A 20163-nucleotide genomic window follows, 5' to 3' on the forward strand; every position below is an offset into this window, starting at 1 on the left:
GAGAGGTAAATCTGTTTGCCCAAGGTATCCGCTTGTACGTAGTAGTGCAGAAATGTGAACTCTGATTGACATGAACCCAGCATATATATCCCAGAGATCCAGGATAGGGAGCTCCTTCTTCCTTTTACCTGGTTCCTATGGCCCCTCCTGGCCTGTTCCCCCAGTTTCAGAATGGCTGGCTGTGGACTCCAGAGTTCAGAACAGAGGGCTCACTGGGAGCAGTTTGTTGAGGGCTGCTGGGGACTTGGGAAGGGAAATGAAGCCCAACCCTCTCCTCCCTTGCTTGCTGCCACTGAGGGGAGAAACGTGCCCTAGGAATGGAGTATCTCGGGTGTCCTAATTGGCACTGACCCCCTTGCCACTCCTCCTTGCAGAAGGCTATTTTTCACGAGAGAGTTCTTTCTCTTTGTTCCAGCGCACATTGCACATCTACCGATCAATATGACATCTTATCCTCTAAAACATTCATAATGTCTGCTTCCTAGGATTCCGGTGGCCGCATGCCGCGTGCAGCCTGCATCTTCTTTCCTTTGTAGTTGGTGGTCTCACGGATCTGCCTCTCTTTAACGGGGCTGCTGGTTGCCATTCTCTGAAGAAAGACAAATATTGTTTGGGCTGTCAACAGTGAATGACAAGCTCGGAGGGGAGAAAGATCCATTTAGGTGTAGATGTGTGGATTGTGGGGATGTGTTTCGTTATCAGAAAAGCTCTTAAAATCCCAGACCATGATTTATTTGGTGAATAAAACCTACCGATATTATCATTCTCTAAAGGTATTTTGATCACATGGGTCCTTTCTTGGAGAAAGAAAGGCTTTTATTTCTTACCCAGGAAAAAATCGCAGCAGGAACGGGGTGGTCTGCGGTAGGAAATGACACCCTGTGTGGCTAACGGCTCCAGGCATGTGTTTATCTGCATGAGGCTGAGCTGACTTGGTGGACAATAGGGTGCCTAACTAGCATTGCCAGTCAGGTACGTTCCTGGCCACCCCGCACAAGGAAAAGAAAGTGGCCGTGAGCGCATGTGTCTGTCCTGTGTATTGATCTGCCCAGTGATGATGAGAGCTAGGGGGTGTGGTTAGAGGTCACCTCTGCACACCAGACGCCACACACTCACAGTGTCAACAGCACCCACCTGCAGTGCACCTGCAGCAGCGGGTTCCAGGAGACAAGGGGAGGGATGCCGCCAGTCAGGGAGCCCCACGCATCTTGAAGCTGCAAGGAGCCCCGTTTGTTTTCTGCAAACACAGCAATTGATTAATCTCATACCACCTCCCACTCACTGTACGATCCTGAGCCTGTCATGAAAATACATTAATGCTCTGGTCTTTCCCTGTGGATTCCTCTTGTCTCAGAACACACTGCTCCCTGGTCCCAGAGCTGCCTCACGCAACTATCACCTTGTTCTCATGGCAGACAAGAAGGAGGGGACAGAAAGCCTTGCTACTTTTGTGAGGGGCTAGAACTAGGAAGGCAGCAGGCAAAATCCCTGCTGAGGACAGTTTTGGGACTGTGGCTATAAGATTTGAGTGCCTGTAAAGAGATGAATGCAGGCAAGTTTCTCCAATGCCCCCTCTCATTTTGATGATCCTGCCACGATTCTTGGATTGTATCTACCTCTCATCTTTCCTCTTCTCTGTAATTCCTGAGCCGTAAGCTTTGCAACCATTTGGAGCTGGAACCTGGAAGTTGGACGGAGGCTAGTAAGTTTTCAGAACATTCTCAGGAGATAGGTGCACAAATCCCATTACCGTTAAAGGGATTTGTGGGTGTAACTTCCATGCGGTGCTTTGAAAATTCATTTCACTCAGTGTATTGCAACACTGTCTGGGAAAAATAAGAGAAATCACTTCACCAATGTGGTTAGAAAAGGATTTTGGGTAACCCTTTAAGATTTAAATTTTTAAATTCCTTTTAAGACTTACGCATTTCCAAGAATGTTATCCCACATGGTTTTGTTTGCATTGCTTCTTTCAGGCTGAAGGTAATTTTGGCACTGACAGCATTCCTAAAAATAATATCATTAATACGTTGCATTGGGCCCCCTCCTGCCTGAGGAAGAAGCACTGTATCAACTGCATCCCCAAACGATGACAAGCAAACTGACAAGGAAAAAAATCACCAAACGTGTTGTTGACTGGCCTGACTGGCAATTGAAGTTGCCTAGCAGATTTATTTTACATTGACAATGGTGGTTCAAGTTAAATAGCAAACTAGTTGCTGACCAAGGACATATTCATAGAGACTAAAGGCTGCTTACAAAGGGAAGTGTGTATTCATGAGTGAACCTTGACAATGTTTAGTAAGTAAGTGATTCTGTAGCCTGCCTGTCCTGTTCAGTCTTGGCTAAATAGTGGTTCACTTGGAAACCTCACAGGGCCAATGTCCTCCAGTGAGAACTCTGAATGGAGTCTCTAGGAGGGCAGCATGGGAATTCAGAACTCTGACTCTGAAGTTACATGTGTCTGGGTCTAGATCCCAGATTTCCCACTTACTGGCTGAGTTGTCTTGGGCAAGTCACTTAACCTGTCTAAGCCTCAATTTCTTTATCTATAAAATATAGATTATATTACCACCTCATCAAGTGAGAATGAAGAAGAAAAAGTGAGTTTTCATCCTTTTCAAAATCCTCCAGCGTCATCCCTTCTCTTCCAAACAAAAGGCAAAGCTCCCCAAAGGCAGCTACTCCTTCACCCTGCCTGTCCCTTCACCTGCCACTCCCCCTTCCCACTAACTCCACTCCCCTTTGGCATGCCTTTCCCCAGACATTAGCATAAACTGCTTTCTCAATTCCTTTATGTCTTTGCTCAAATGTTACCTATCACAAACGCCATCCTTGACCAGACTACATTAAATGAAAAAAAGAAGAAATTTTCAATTCATCCCCCACTTCCAAGTGCCTCTGAACCCTAAACCCGGCTTTTCACTTCCGTGTTTAGTTTCTACACCTGCCCCTAGAATGTAGGTTCCATGACAGCGAGGATTTCGTCTTGTTAAAACTGCTTTACTCCTGGTGCCTAGGACGCATCTGACACCCAGTGGGTGTTTAGTAAATATGTGCTGAATGGTAAATTATGAATACATTATGCTGCATGCAAATAAGGAACCCAATACCTGGCACACGGTCAAAATGAACGTTAATTGTCACTATCACCATTGAGTAGACTTACTCACATGTGTTAATTTTCACTGCTGATTGCAAAGGGGCCTTTGCAGGTTGCCTGTGCAAGTTCAGGGTAAGCAGTTGTGCATGTTAGCCCTGATTATTCCACTGTGGTTCTCTCCTCCCAGCAGTGGCACTTTTGGAATTGGTATATTTCCCCCAGGAGCCCCGACATTGTTGATTTGATTGGCTGGTGCAGAGGCAGGGAGACCCAGCCCTGACCCTTTCTGTCATCCTACCTGGTCTCTGAATGAGCTCTGTCATCATCTCTAAGGCCCTTGTGAATCTGATGGCATGCTGAGCCCCAAGACCCAGCAGGCATGGCTTTCTCCTCCTGCTCCCTAAGCTCTGCGTGGCCTGAAGTCTTCCATTTTCAAAGGGAAAGCCCAATCTCCTCCTCGGGTTATGTATCGACAAGCCTGATCTTTAAAGGCACCCCCTGCTCCTGGGGGCCTGCTCAGCAAACACAGAGCATCCGTGGCCTCCATGTTTGCCCTCTTTGACAAGCGGGGGCTGAGCAGCTCTCTGGGAAGTATTGCTGACATATTGATTGACTCTCTTGTCAGGTTGATCCTCTGCCAGCCAATGAACACAGAAGGTTCTAAGTGGCACCCAGCAGGGCCCACACATTCCCTAATTACTATTTCAGACAACCCCCATTCCAAGTTGCCACTTTTCTGGCCCTATAATCTCCCTGTCCTGTGATTGCTGGAGAATCCTCAGTTACTTGCAACCAACCCCACTCCCTTTCTCGGGCATCACTCCCTCGGAGTATTGCCTTTGGAACCCACCTGGCCCCAAAACACAGCAACTTCAGTAAGAAAATATCACACCCTCACTCCATGTAGGTCTGTTTATTATCCTTACTGAAATCGGGGATCTGTGTGTGGTCCCACCATCCTGTCTTGGTTGCCTTTCAGAATGCCACGTAAGTTTTCTCCAATTAGCCAGAGGGATACTCTCAGAGTTTGGCTGCCTATTGTGTTTTAAGTGGCTGGCTTCCCAGCTACCACCTGGATTCCACAAGTTTCCACTCGGAGTCCTTCCCCATCCCATCCTTAGTGACCCATGGAGCCCGAGGGTCTCTCTGAAGCAGAGCCTGTCAGATCATGATGAATTGTACATTTTGGCTGTCAGTGACGGGGAGGAATGTTAGGGAGAGGTCCTCCCAAACTCATTTCACTTTTGACCCTCAGATGATCTGGACCAGACCTTTTGGGATGAACTGCTAGAGCATTCAAGGTGGGGTGGGAGAGGGAACCACCCCAGTGCATCCAGGATCTCTTGAGGAGTCCAGCATTTATGTGAAATCTTGATATGAAGCAGCAATAACTCTGGCTACTCTGAGGTTTCTCAGCTTTCTTTTTTTTTAATTAATTAAATTTTTGTTAGAGATAGGGTCTTCCTATGTTACACAGGCTGGTCTTAAACACCCGGCCTCAAGCAATCCTCTTGCCTCAACCTCCCAAAGTGCTGGGATGATAGGCGTGAGCCACCCCATCCAGCTCAGCTTTCTAAGTCTGGTTCTGAGAGTAAATTAAAATTGGAGGTATTATGGCATCACATTTAAAGTGCTGTTTTTTGTTGTTTTTCATAGAAACAAATACAGTGGCCCAAAGTATGTGCTAATTCTCTCTAGCTGAGTTTCAGAAAGGATCCAATAAAACCTAAAGGAAAGCACAGAGATTTGCTGTATAAAAATGCCATTTCCTAGTTTCCTTATGGGTGAAAGTATCAGTCAAGGTAGCCTCAGACATGCTGCTGTAACGACAACCCCAAACTCTCAGTGGCTTACAACAGTAACAGTTCATGTCTTCACACATGCTGTATTCTATCACTGGTCAGCCATGGCTGTAGCCCACGTCATCTTCATTGAAGACCCAGAATGACTGTGTGATAAAGTATGTGCTGAATTCAACAGGATAAAGATATCTAACCCCTCTCAGGAAGGAGTGTGGTCATTCACCAACCCCAATGAGATTATTATGAGTTTTGAAACAAAGATGAGGCTTGCTGAGACTCCATTGCCCATAGAATCTGTAACCAGATCACTGTGAAATATGAAGCAGATAGCCACCTCCCACAGTAATTTCCTTCTGATTCTGAAATCCCCCTGTTCTCAAACTTCACAGTCAATAGTTTCCTCATCTGTGAAATGGGGATAATAGTACCTACCTGTGAGTCTTAAGATAATGCCTTTAGAATGTCTACTGTGGTACCTGGCCATAGAAAAGGTTCAATGGTGGCGGGGCGCAGTGGCTCATGCCTGTAATCCCAACACTTTGGGAGGCCGAGGTGGGTGGATCACAAGGTCAGAAGATCGAGACCATCCTGGCTAACACGGTGAAACCCTGTCTCTACTAAAAACACAAAAACAAAATTAGCCAAGTGTGGTGGCAGGCGCCTGTACTCCCAGATACTCAGGAGGCTGAGGCAAGAGAATGGCATAAACCCGGGAGGCAGAGCCTGCAGTGAGCGGAGATCGCGCCACTGCGCTAAAAGAAAAGGTGCAATGATTGGCAGCAGGTGTTGATATACTGATAACTAAAATATCCTTCCATTTGCAAACTAGTCCATATTGCTACCAGCACTGTTTTATCCTATCTTCTATGCCTCTGATTATGTATTTTTTTATTTATAAGCATATAACATCCTACAATCCAACCCCCCAAATCTGCCCCCCGTGTATCATTATCTATTCTAATAAATATTGATGGAGTGCCATTTATATTCAAGACACTGTCAGATCTTTTGGGGGTTGCAGATGTGTAACCTCTCTCTGGCCCTTAAGGAGCCATTATTCTACCTGTACAGGGAAACCTTTATAAAAGGTAAAGGGAGAGATTGATTGAGAGACTGATTTCTCAGCCCAAGCCATAGAGCAAATCAGTAGCAGAATAAGAAATAGGGCTCTCATTAGTCAGGAAACTCATTTACTTCACAGCTCCCTGGGGTCTTTATCCTAAGGACACTTTAGTCCCTCCCCACAGGCCAGAGAGAACATCTCGCTTTCTTACTCAAGTGAGAGAGAAGGAATGGCTGATCAAAAAAAAAAGGGGCCAACAAAAACCTATTTCAGACACTCCCAAAAAACAAGAGAAGGTGGTTATACCCCCGATATAATTCTCACTTATTTACTTAATGTTCAATTCAACAACAGAAAATATGCCCAAACTTGAGTTTCATTTTTGTTGCGTTGCTTCTTCTGGAAGGACAGGTCTCATATTCAGCAGATTTGGCTTTTCCCCTTCTCCACCTCCATCTCACTTTCTTATTCTTCTTCTCACTCCTGGGAGTTGTCTGAGAAGTTACTGGTGTACTCTGAGCCTAACCCTTTTCACCTCATCTGTAGTTTTCTTATTTTCAGGATACTTTTAAAAAATAAAAATAAAAAGATGCTATGGAACCCAAAACAAAGAAAAAGGTGGGGAGGGGAGGCAGGACGGAAGGCATCTTTGGAAACAGAGGAAACACAGTTGCAGGGTTGTCTCTTCCTGTTCAGTAACATTAGGGGATTGTTTGCTTGCTTCTCTCCCAAAGCTGATGGTTGCAATATGTTCTGCACCTTGGAATGGCAAGATTGAGTGCTATAAGAGCAGAGCAGTTTTGACAAGAGTTTGAGATGGGGTGTTGGGGAGGTTGTCATCTTTGCCCGATGGGACCCACCGCTACTTCTGTAGATGTGAAATCAAAGCTTTGTTAGGCCTGGGTTCCAGCGGCACCTGCAGTACCTGTCAGTGTCTGTCTTGAGACTCTCCTTGAAAGAACCGCATCTCCAGTGCAGCTGCAGCTGGCCCAAGGCGAGCTTCAATAACCCAATAGTATCGTTTTTTAAAAAACATTATTTTAAAATAGCTAATTCCTTGGCTCCCTTCACCTGGTAATTACAAATCAGAAGCTATCGTTATCTTGAAGCCACCACGATTAGTTCTCATTTCCTGACCTCTGTACAGTGAAAATATGTCATTATTGGAGGCAATGGAATCTGGTCTCTTCAAGTAAGTGACCTACATATAACGGATAAACTGCAGGAGAAAATTAGGTGTTACCTTGATGGAAAGTGTACAGTAAATGTCACTTACTCTTATTACTATTTATCATCTCAAGAAGTTGTAACAGTGGGCCTTTCACTTTAGAGGAATATATGGAAAGAAAACATGGCTCTTAGATGGAGAAGAGTGTACGTGAAAAGCACACACACACACACACACACACACACACGCAGACACCTTGCCACCTTCATCTGTGGCCATCAATCTGAGCTGTATTGTTTGAAGATAGGTTTTTAACCTTAATAGAATGCAGTCTGACTTTAAGTGGTGGTAGACATGCAGAATTAATTGCTGTGTGAACAATTTCCTAAGCATTGTTAATTGTGTTTCCTACGGTTAATTGTTTCTCCCATCCCCACATCAGACTCCAAACCTTTCCCTGTCAACAGCCCTTTCTCTCCCGCAGCGGTAGGAATGCAGCAACAGCGTCAACCTGTGTCCAGTTGAAATGCCAGACATCATTTGGATGAGAGACATGCAGGGAAATAAATTCCTTGCTTATTCTCAAATGAAGCATCTCTTAGATAAGGGCTTTGAAACAATACAGGTGTTTAGGGTTTGCTTTTCATTCCACTCAGTAGAAACAACTCACCAAGAACCATCAGGGATAGGGCTGTGTTACGTTTGCTAAACTCATGGTGGGGAGTTGACATAGGCAGGATGACAAGGAAGACCAGAAGTTTGTTTGGAGGCTTGGGGTGCCCATGGGAGACAAGACGTCTGCGGACATGCTCAGTTCCTTAGCACAGAACAGGCAGTACTTCAGAACTCTGTTTCATTCCATACTCTGCTAAAGTGAGAGCAACAGAGAGAGAAGGAATAGTAATGTTTTCAGAAAAGGACCCCATTCCACCATCAATCCGCCAAGGTTTTTCTACAATGCGCTGAAAGGTATCCACTTATCACGAAGAGAGGTGGAAAGGAAAAAAATTCTAAAGTTTGAAATAGGGAGGTGGACCAATACCACTATAGATGCTGCTGGCTGCACTGATAGTTCAGAACAGGTACCAGCAAACAGGTACTATTTGGGTAGCCTCCTTTGAAGCTGACTTACTTGTGAGTGTGTAGTTTGGGGAAAACAATGCTTGTCAATGCCCCTAGACTAACAGTCTAAAAGCAACTGTGTCCAGAGTGTAGAAAAGGATGGATGTGGTTGAGCAGCACTCTTTACTGTGATTCGAAAGGGCTATTTTCACTTCCACTGTGGCACCATTTGGAAGATCTGGGCTGTGTTTTCTCCTCCCTCCTCCGCCCACTGTAAGGGATCCTCTCCCTCCTGAGACTGGGAGCAGCAGCACCAGAAGGGGAGACCTAACTACTCGGATCTCTGCTTTCTCTGTTTAGCTAATCCCTGCGGCCTGGGGCAAGCCATTTTTGACACAGCTTCCTTAAAAGGCAATCACTTGGAAAAAGGCACCTGGCCCTCCCCCTTGACATTTGCATTGCTGAATTATCTATTCATATTTTCATTACTTTGTCTCTCCTGCAGCAATGCATCTGCTCGGACTCAATTGGCAACTCCAGCCTGCAGATGGGCACACCTTTAACAATGGGATAAGGACCGGCTTACCAGGAAACGATGATGTGGCAACAATGCCATCTGGAGGCAAAGGTGAGGTTACAGCTGCTGCTTGCCCTCTTGAGGTCACAGGAAAATTCCGAGCTCTCGCCAGCTGGTTCAGGTTTTCTAACCCAAATCTTGGAAGGTATGCAAAAAGGAAAAGAAAAGGGGGGAAAAATCGTTGCCTTTCATAGGTGCCCCCGTTAAAAGCTGTTTGCTGTTCCTGTCTGTTAGCTGTGTTTGGCTGGATCACTCAGAGCTGGCGTGGTGCCTGCTCAGAGCAATGTGCATACCTATGCTATCTGCAGTAACTGGCATGGTCCAGAGCTACTTGAAAGCATCCCAAGGCCTGTGCAGAAACAGCAGCCACAGCAGCAGCTGGAGTGGCAGCAGCAGCAGCAGCAGGAGAAAGTCCTGCCTAATCAGAAGGCAGAGAGCAGCAGGCAACACATGCCATCAGACTGGGTCTTTCTCCCAGGAGGAGAGATGCAGCCTCCCTGGGGAGGAAGCTGCCTGGCTTGGCATGAAAGAGAAAGGCTCAGAGCTGCTCTGCTTTGGGGGAGAATAGAAAGGAGTTTTGACAACTCGGCAACAAAGCTTCTCTTCTCAGAACAGTGAAGGGGACAATAGAAATGTTTATTGAAGAAATCAGGCAACTGTATCCTTGCAGGAAAAAAAAAATAAATAAAGTGCTAACAAGGTGCTAAGAAGGAGGAGAGAAAACAGAACCATGGGGTGGGGGTGGGGGAGACTGGAGCAAGTAAGACAGAGCAGCCAATGGAATGGTTAGCCAGGCTGGCACGCAGTGAGATATGCTCAATTCGGGATGGAAATCGCGAGGGAGAGATTGTATGAAAGGATTTCTCCAACATGCAAATTTCCATTCTGCCTTTTAGCATCTATAGCCACTTGACCCCCACATTTTGGAAACACCCTACAGGGATATTTCAAAGAAGGAAAAGGAAGCAGCATTTATTAGGCATCTATTGCATGCCAGGCTTAGCATTGTGTAACTTTAACAACTTTAAAGGAAGGAAAAATGTCTCTGAGAAGCTCGGGCCCAGAAGGTTAGAGGAACTTACCCAAATAGGTACAAATTTGGACTCCGAGTTGTGCCCTGTGTGTCTTTGGGCAGGAGGTTGGAGCTTTCCTTCAAGCAGTCATTTTCCACAGAGAAGATTCCAGAAATCATCTGCCCCCAGAGGTGCACATTAGTCATCCTGAGATGCTAATGCTGCTTCAATTATTCTCCCCAGAGCTGTCCTAATGCTTTGAGGATGACTTTTTTGTCTTTTTATCCAGTCTTTAAGAATCGCTGTACTCATCTGTCATAATCATAACACTAAATTACCTTTAAGTAAGCATGAAAAAGTTTTATCTGAGGATGAAATTATATGCTTTCCATTATCGGGTAAGTTAAACTAGACCTAAAACTGAAAAATATATTTTGCCTTAACTGACCATGTTCTGCCTTAACTGACCAAAAGCCCAGAGCCAAATGTATTGACCTCAGATTTGAAACCTGGTCCCCTCCAGTACTTGACACTGTCTGCTCCTTCAGTTTTCTCTAGGGCAATGGTTCTTAGCCATAGCATTTTTGCACCCCTAGAGGACATTTGGCAATGTCTAAAGACTATTTTGATTGTCACAGTTGGAGAGAGCATGGCAGGCATCTAGTGGATAGGGGTCAGAGATGCTGTTAAACAACCTATAATACACAGGACAGCCCCCTGTGATGAAGAATTATCTCCTTTCAAGATGACAGTAGTGCTGCCCTTGGAAACTCTGCTTTATGGGGTCTCCATCACGTTTTATCCATAAATGTCCTTTAATCTACAAGTCAGCACCTCATCCCTTCAGAAGAATGCAGAATACACATGTGAAATGAATATGCATATTCTATCATTGGGCACAGAGAAATTGTTTATATGTGTATGCATTCTGAAATTATATACCAATGCTTTTTGAGTAGTGTCCTTCATAAATGGGAATTTATTATCTCTACTGGCCTCCATAAATTAAGGTCAAGATCAAGCACTCCTCCCATTTGTGATAAGCCTCTATTTCTGCCTCTGCTCCCCACCAGCTTTTGCATTGCACACCCAGAGAACAAGTCTTAAGAGTACAAGAGTTATGTGTCTCTAAATTAACAAATGAAGAAACACTTTCCATTGTGTCTTTGGAAAGACCAGAATTTTTCCCCTTATGTGCAACATGCTTTTGAAAATGTTGTTGTATAAGTCATATAACATTACTAGTTCAGATATTTTCCAAATAAGTTATGTGACAGACAAAATGTTGTTTTGTTGTTTTGTTTTGTTTTGTTTTGTTTGAGACAGAGTCTCACTCTGTCACCCAGGCTGGAGTGCAGTGACGCAATCTTGACTCACTGCAACCTCCGCCTCCCCAGTTCAAGCGATTCTCCTGCCTCAGCCTCCAGAGTGGCTGGGACTACAGGTGCGTGCTGCCACGCCCGACTAATTTTTTGTATTTTAATGGAGATGGAGTTTCATCGTGTTGCCCACGCTGGTTGCGAACTCCTGAGTTCAGGCAATCCTCCTGCCTCAGCCTCCCAAAGTGCTAGGATTACAGGCATGAGCCACCGTACCCAGCAGAGACAGACAAAATGTTTGCCAAATCATTGTCCAGTGAATTTTATCAATAGACTACTCAAGAAAAAAGTCTGAGGATTTAAAATTGCTTAGAGATGAAATAAAATTTGAAACTTAAAAAGAGATCAGATCTCTTCTTAAGTTGTTTTAAGGTCTGACTTATAAAATGACTAAAATGTTTTCAATTTTCTCACCCATGCCTAATTCTTTGATCAAAAGTGACCTTAGGTTTGAATTTGTACACCCAGTGACCTCCCGGCTCCCCACTCCCCAATTCTATACATTTAGATAACCTGAATCAATTCCAATTGACTACTTTTCCAGTGTTTCAAAGAGACAATCAAGATATATTGGCAATAAGTTAATTAAATAACACCCCCTCCTTTTTTTGGTATACGATATTCCTTCACTCCAATGTTTTAATCAAGATACACCACACATTGCCAAGGAGGATAATCTCATTAAGCAATTACTGGATAAGTATCCAGCAGAAGCAAATTAAAATGTAAGCAAAACACAGGCATGTGAGTCCCATTTAAGATGGCACATCGATAGAGATTTCATTACCTGGTCTTTAGGAGTATTTACATTCTTCAGGTTTGGGAACAAGTCTAATAGACAGGGCAGCCTACACACTCTGATATGTTAGTGGAAACAAAGCACTTGATTAATTAGTTGGGAGAGTACGTTCTTTGGTCTTTGCCTTTCCCTTTTCCATTTGTTGTTGTTCGAGCCTTATTTTTCTTTCTTCCGCTCTCCTTCAATTAAACCTTAACATGAATGGTTGTTGGCTTTCACATCAAGAAGAGGGAACACACAGTCTGCCAGAGTCACTCACCATCTTGTGTGTATTTCTATGTTAAAAGGAATGAACTCATACATCTTCATTACAAGGGCATGGAGAACTTTCTCTGTAGATCTGGGATTAGATAAGCCTTGAGAAAGACGATTCAATACAGTATTCTGACCTGGTCAGATAACATAAGGGAATTCAGTTTGATTGGCCAGGCCCAGGAAAAGTATACAAGAGATTTTAAAGGGCACATCATACGTACCCAATTTGTGCACAGATTTTAAGAAAGAATAAACTCTCAAGTATAGAACTGCATGGATCATTCTCAAAACCTATCACTCATTTTAGATTCAAGTTGCCCTCTATATCAGGGGTCAGCAAACTACATCTCATGGACCAAATCTGGCCAGCTGCCTGTTTTTATAAATCAAGTTTTAATGGAGCACCACCATGACTACTACCTGTTGTCTATGGCTACTTTCAGAATAAAATGGTGGAATTGAGTGGGTACAACAGAGACTATATGGCCCAAAAAGCCTAAAATATTCACCATCTGACCCTTTAAAAAAAAAAAAGTTTGATGACCACTCTGTATCATTCCCAATCCCATTTCCACTTTTCTAGAACTTTCCCTGTAACTATCCAAGTTATAGGAGACCAGAAGAGGAAGATCAAACTCCCAAAACATCACTTCTTCCTTCCTGACCAAGCCCTAGTTATAATATACTGTTGGTAAATTTGCATTGGAAGATGCTCTATAATATAGGATTTTGGAGCTGGTCTGGTGGATAAAAACACCAGCACCATCACTTAGCAACTGTATGACTGTAAGCGGGTCATTTGTTCTCTCCCAACCTCCAATTCCTCATCTGTGAAATGCAACTCCCTCATAAGCTTGCTGTCCATCATAAATGATGTGACCCTTGTAAAACACTGCATGTGGCATCAGGCATGTAATAAATGATCCACGAGTCTTAGTTGTTGTCACTGATGTCATCTTTACATCTCTCAGCTGGTCCATTTAACAAGTTTCCATGGCCTGTCACATCTTTTGAGAGGGTATATTTTCCAAAGGTGAAGACCAACCAGGTGCAATGACTCATGCCTGTAATCCCAACACTTTGGGGTGCTAAAGTGACAGGATCACTTAAGGCCAGGAGGTCGAGACCAGCCTGGGCAACAAAGTGAGACCTCGTCTCTATTTTTTAAAATATAAAAATAAGCCGGGTGCAGTGGCTCACGCCTGTAATACCAGCACTTTGGGAAGCTGATCATGAGCTCAGGAGATCAAGACCATTCTGGCTAACATGGTGAGTCCCCATCTCTACTAAAAATAAAAAATAAAAATAAAAAAAAATTAGCCAGGCGGGGTGGTAGGTGCCTATAGACCCAGGAGAGAGTCAGGAGACTTGAGGCAGGAGAATGGCATGAACCCAGGAGGCGAAACTTGCAGTGAGCCGAGATCATGCCACTGCACTCCAGGCTAGGTGACAGAGCAAGACTCCGTATCAAAATATATATATATACACATATACACACATACATATATGTGTGTGTGTATATATATATAATAAAACTAAGGTGAAGACTGCCTTCAAAATATCAAGATAGACAATACCACTTCACCTTTTCCTTTACCTTCTAAGAATTAACCAAGCCCCAGATGAGGATTTCTTCCCAACAGTGGCTTGATGAGGTCAGCAGCAAGCAAGTCTTCCTATTCCAAAGGGCCAATGTGTACACCAAGTTGGCCCCCTGCACACTGCATTATTTGTCTCACTGCAGCTTGAGTTCCATCACTGCCAGCCTGTCTGTTTTAAGCCCTACCATTCTCGGTTTATAACTCAGCTGTAAACATTTATTTGTGCCTGGAGCACATTTCCTTCCTACCCTTTGAAAAAAAAATTAGAATTTCCAGATGGTATGCAAGTTGGAAAAAAATGGCAAAGACTGTTATTCTGTTTAGAAACATGTTTTTCTACACTTGCCCTTTCAGCAAAAACTTCATAATGATTTTTACTAGTTGGCTTAATGCATGGTACTAGGAGCCAGATTAGCAGGGAGGTTGGTAAATTCTTCCGCTGGCTCTCATCAGCCTCTCAATGAACACAGCCCAGGGTTTTGAAATGATCACTTCCCTATATGGGGCTTTTCCAAAGTCGGTGAAGTTCCCAGAAGGGCAAAGGGTCATTATGTTTGAGCCAAACACCCCATTACTGCACGTCTACTGGCAAATATACCAACATCCTAATTACCAACCCAACAACTCCCCTCCTTTAGGAGGCCATGCTGTTCTCCATTGTTGCGGATGGGTACAACTTACATGCACTTATACTGGTGGACTTTTGCTTTTGATTGCCATCCATAGCCCCATGCTAAATTGCATAGTTTCTGTTGTACATAGCATCATGGTGGCTTGACATGGGCATTAATAATGAAATCCAATTTCCCTTTCCGTCCATTTTCCCATATCTTCATTGGCCACACTTCTCTTTCTGAATTGACTTCTACACCCAGATATCTGGTCTGTGATCTCTAAGTATGCACCTCTGGTATACCTCTGATATACAGTTGGCCCTTCATACCCACAGGTATCCACAGATTCAACCAACCTCGGATTGAAAATATTTGGAATAATAATAATACAAAAAATGCAAATAAAAATGATAGTATAAGAACTATTTACATATCATTTACATTGTATTAGGTATTATAAGTAATCTAGAGATCATTTGAATTATAGAGGAGGATGTACATAGGTTATGTGAAAATACTACACTATTTTATATAAGGGGCTTGAGCATTTACAGATTTCGGTATCCACAGGCGTCCTGGAATCCATACCCTGTGGATACCAAGGGATGACTGTGGGCCTTAATGCAGTCAGCACAGGGGTGAGCCACATAGGTTTTAGTGTCTGTCAGTTGTGGGTTTTGATTACAGATCTACCAGTAAAAAGCTGTATGACCCTAAGTAAGTCACTTATCTTCCATGAACCTCAGTTCTCTCATCTGAAAAACAGGAAAAATTGTAAGAGTATCAGGAGATTACATGGTGATTAGCAGCCACTCAATAAATTTTAGCTACTGTCAATAACAGTAAACTAAACTAAATATTAATGCAGGAGCAAGTTCACCTGGAGAGTCATAGGTGTAAATACTTGTTAACATTCCCAGCGGCAAAGAGTTGACTATTTTTATCTAATGCAATGAATTGAAATTTCAAAAGATGTGAAAGCCACATGTAGTCCCAAGAGCTAAACATTTTCTAAAAGTCATTATTGTGTGATGTTGTGAACACCATCACAGAAGCAGTGACTTTCAGGATGGAATTACATTCCTGAAGTATAGCCAGCCAGCAGCAGGGTGAAGGCTGATGGGTTGCTGATGTCTCGGATGAGCTGTATTCTTGGGCAGTGAATCTAAGGTCCTTGGAAGAATCTTTTCACTTATCTGTTGGTTAAACGGAACCCTCAGATGGTTGTCCTGATTCCCAAATAAATGGAAACGAGGTGTAATGACTGTAGCAATATTCTGAATTCAATTTTATTTGCAATAGATAAAAATATGTGAGGCAGAATAATCTGCAAGGCAGATTTATGCCGAGGTGCCTCCGGAGTTCGGTTAAGTTAGGAAGTATTAATATGCGGCTTCATTTCCCTGGTATGACTATGAGTCCATTCCCTTTATCACTTGTTTGGGGAATAGTTTCGCTGTTTCTGTAAATGAATTATGGCAACATTTTCTGAAATGATTAGCTCCTAATGTGGCTATGGAAGGCTGTCGTTTTGCTCAACATCAGTCTTATTTCACTGGTTGAAATTTTAGTTACATGTTTCAGATATAGGTAATAGTTTCACATTTACATGAGCAATCTTCCGTGGAGTTATAGAGTTGGACTATCCTGTAAAATTGATCTAGAATGTTGCCTCTAAAAACCCAGAAATCTCATCTCTAAGCCAAAGATGAACTAGCCAGAACCATTGTATCTTACGCACATGCTTCTTAGGGCAAAATGATCATCATCTACACTTTTCATTGTGCAGCTCTTGGATAGACTGAAAGATTTGCCATGGAAGCCCCAGCTCTGGGAGACATGAACTGGACTGGGTCCTGCATGCCAGGATGCCAGGCCCAGTCATTGCCTAGAACCCAAGGATACCAGTGAGATCTCACAGAATGATTACAGGATGCTGTTTAATGCCTCTTCTCTTGATGCCCCTAATTCAATCTCAAAGTGTATTCACAGGACCCTGGACAACAGGCTGCCTAGATAAGAGATAATGGAAATACAACATACACCCCAACTCTGATGTTGACCAAAGAATACCTATGATTATAGTCAATGCTTGATAAATATTTATTGCATGGAAGTATGAATGTATGGCCCACCCAACATTGCTTAGGACATTTCTTAATCATTGTTAAGTAAATAAAATCTGGTTGCTTTTCAATAAAGCAGACTGCACAGGGTTGCCCATGTGAGAAGCAGCTAGACCACACACCAACAGCAGCAATTTGCAGAGAATGCACTGGTGATGCAGTTTTCTCTGATCATCGTATCTTAATACATGTGACCTGTTGTCTGCCCCTCCCAGTCTGCAGACGTACCGGCCACTCACTGTATATTGATTTCAGCTGCTCTGGAAAATGACTGCCAGTTTTATTAAGGCCCACTCCACCCATTGTCCCTCTTTCATCAATAGTGCCTACAGTAGGCAGCCTATGTTTTTTATTACGCCATCACAAATTTACCCCCCACCCATCCGAAAAAAAAGTAGTTACACCTGTTTTTAGGTAGCACCGCAACAGACAGGATAGAAAGATGCAGAAGTACCTACAAGTTAGGTACAACATGCAGAAGCACCCCAACATACAGATGAGTAGACGGACTCAGAGAGGGCTGGTGATTAGCCCAAAGGCACACAGCTGGTAGCTGTCAGAGCTGGGATTCAAACCGAGGCTGACTAGCTCCATGGGGCAACGTCGCCTCCTTAAGGCCTCAGAACTTTTCAATAGGAGGATATTCAGCTAGACCTTCAAATGTCTAGCTAAGCGTTAGACATTTGAAAATAAAGATAGAAATCTTAACTACTTTGTTTCCTTGTTGCCTGCCTCTCAGTGGTGTCAGGTGAGGGACTCACCATATTGGTGGTCCTGGAACAGCTGGTGTGACTCAGGGAAGCCCAGCTTCAAGTCCTCCTTCATGGGACTCAGCATGGCTTTGATGCTGCTCTCTTTGACCTTAGAGAACAACAGAGATCCATCCTCCTGGACATCGGCCCAGAAATTTGACCTCCAGGAATACAGTCACTGAGATGGTTCCCCATACTGGCTGTAGCAATTTAGAGAAAAACACCTTTTCTTTTTATCTCTTTGGAGGAAGTATTTGTACATTTTTCTCTTTTTCATTGTTTTTAAAATTACAAAAATTATACACACTCATTTTCAAGATTTTTTAAAAGTATATTTAAAAACTTTTCTTTTGCTATCATGAATATTTCTGTAACAACTGACAAATTTGAATAAGACCTGTAGATTATAGTCATGCATGGCAAAACAGTGTTTCAGTCAACGACTGGCCACACATTCAGCACTGGTCCCATAAGATTATAATGGGGCTAAAAAATTCCTATCACCTAGCAACATCTTAGCTGTCATAATGTTATAGTATAGTTACTTTTTTATTAATTTAGTGTAGCCTTTCTATAGTATTTACAAGGTCAAAAGTAGTGTACAGTAATGTCCTAGCCCTTCACATTCACTCACCGCTCACTCACTGACTTAACCAAAGCAACTTCCAGTCCTGCAAATTCCATTCATGGTATGTGTCCTATACAGGTGTACCATTCTTTTTTTTATCTCTCATACCATATTTTTTACTGTCTTTTCTATGTTTAGATACACAAGTACCACTGAGTTACAGTTGCCTGCAGTATTCAATATAGTAACATGCTGTACACGTTTATAACCTAGGAGCAGTAGGCTATACCATATAGCCTACGTATGTAATAAGCTACATCATCTAGGTTTGTGTGAGTATACTTACACAACTATGAAATTGCCTAAGAATGTACTCCTCAGAATGTATCCCTGTTGTTAAGTGACTCATGACTGTATATATATAGAGAGAGAAAGAAAGACTTCATGTAAAAATATATATATGTACATATATTTGAGTAAAAAGTGAAAACCCCTCTTTGCAAAAGTGTAATTCAGTTACACACCTGAAGAACTTAATTTGAAAGCAAACACTAGCTTGTTTAACAATATGGATATCTTCTGTTAAATAAATCAAGCTTGTGAAAGTGAAGTCACCTGTTAATCAACAAAGCCTAAAAGCTTTCTAATAATTCCTCCTCCCTCCTGCCAAACCCCTACCCTGTCCCCTCGCCACGCGCGCGCGCACTCACACACACACACACACACACTCGCACTTCTTCATAGCATATACCCAGCAGTGATCCTCCTGACCCACTCTAGAGACCACAATAGGCTAATGAGGAATGCCATTTAAGATATCTTTGGGTCCAAGCCACTCTTATATAGATATGGACATTGAGACTTTGAGTAATACACCTGCCTAAAACTAGCTAGATGCTTAGTAACAAGGATGGAACTTCAAGAGAATAGTTCATTTACACCTGTTCCTTCCACAAACATTTCAAAGTCATTAAGTCATGACTAGGACTCTTGACTTTTGGTTCTTAATCTAAGGATTTTCTCCCTGTATCACACCTCTCCCAGTCTGTTTGTTTGTTGTAAGATTTTACACAAAAGGCAAATTAAGCATTTACTCATGACTCTTCAAAAGGATCCACAAGAAAAGTTCTTTCGATAGTAAATTTCATATAGAGCTTCCAAAAGGTTATTTTATTTAATAAATAAAATTCAGTTTACATGTAGTCAGGTTCTAACTGAGGTCTGAAGGGAGTCAATGGGAGAGTGGTGGGTAGCTGGAAGAGCACTCGAAGAATCATAGACAGTTTCAACACGGCTTTACTCTCTCTCTCCAGGCACGAGTGAGTCTGGGTGCGAGCCTGGGTGCAAGCTGTATGTACAGCATCAGCAGGGTAGTTATACCTTTTACAGGCAGCAGTAGCTCCCAGCCAAGCATGAGCTCACGTGAGTGGTTACCTAATGCACCTCATGTGGCATGATTACATAATAAGTGGAGCTGTGCACCTTTGCTCCAAACTTGCTGAGTCATGCATGACAGGATGTATCCCTTGGCCTATTCTTGATGACAGCGTATCCATTTTCCTTACGCATGTAGATTTTCAAAGTAAATCTTTGTTAAGGCTCTCACTTTACCCTGTCATCACAGGGGTTTGGTTACAATACCCCACCAGATGGGTTTGTATAGTTTGATCCAGTTCAATAAGCATTTATAGATCACTTACAGTTGCCAGGTGCAAAGCTTAGAGAACCTAGAGATGAATCTGCATCTCTGCCTGACCTCAGGGAGCACAGTATCCAGAGACAGAGACTTAGGCAGGCATGCAAAATCAAGTACAATACCTAACAACAGCTGCTGTGGGCAGCAGAAAAGCGTAATTGCTATAGAAACACAAAGAAAACAATTTGTCTGGCTGAGGAGAGTGGTTGGGGTGGTGTTGTAAAGGAATGTACAGCTTTAGTGTGAAGGTGCACTTGACCTGAACCAGGCCATGACTCCCAGTTTTAAGCTTGTTCCCATAAATGAGTCTATTCCAGAAGAATTAGACTCTTGATAGAGAGCTAGATATATACAAATAGACACATAGACATTCATGTATATTACATGTGAACACACTCTTTTTTGTCTTTTAGAGAATTCCTTACTCTGCAAAGAAAGCCACATGCTTTCCCACATAGTTTTGCATCCTTTTTTTCATTCCATGTAAGAACTTAGCAATTATTGCACTATTATTTCATGCTGGGCACTATACTAATCTCTCTTTTGTGTACTTCTACTTGTCACACCCTCTAAGGCAGTTAGAAC

At 42.9% G+C, this 20163-nt stretch overlaps 1 protein-coding gene across 1 annotated transcript in view; it reads left to right on the top strand.

Annotated features, from left to right (window-relative positions):
* The window catches only part of TENM2 (teneurin transmembrane protein 2), a 689205-nt gene that overhangs the window by 460705 nt on the left and 208337 nt on the right, over window positions 1-20163 (top strand). Inside the window, exon 5 of the mRNA XM_015141369.3 lies at window positions 8704-8826. Coding sequence (XP_014996855.3) covers window positions 8704-8826 — 123 coding nt within the window. The remainder of the gene's footprint in view (window positions 1-8703; window positions 8827-20163) is intronic.

The sequence above is a fragment of the Macaca mulatta genome, chromosome 6 (assembly GCF_049350105.2).
Source record: "Macaca mulatta isolate MMU2019108-1 chromosome 6, T2T-MMU8v2.0, whole genome shotgun sequence".
In the NCBI taxonomy this organism is placed as follows: domain Eukaryota; kingdom Metazoa; phylum Chordata; class Mammalia; order Primates; family Cercopithecidae; genus Macaca; species Macaca mulatta.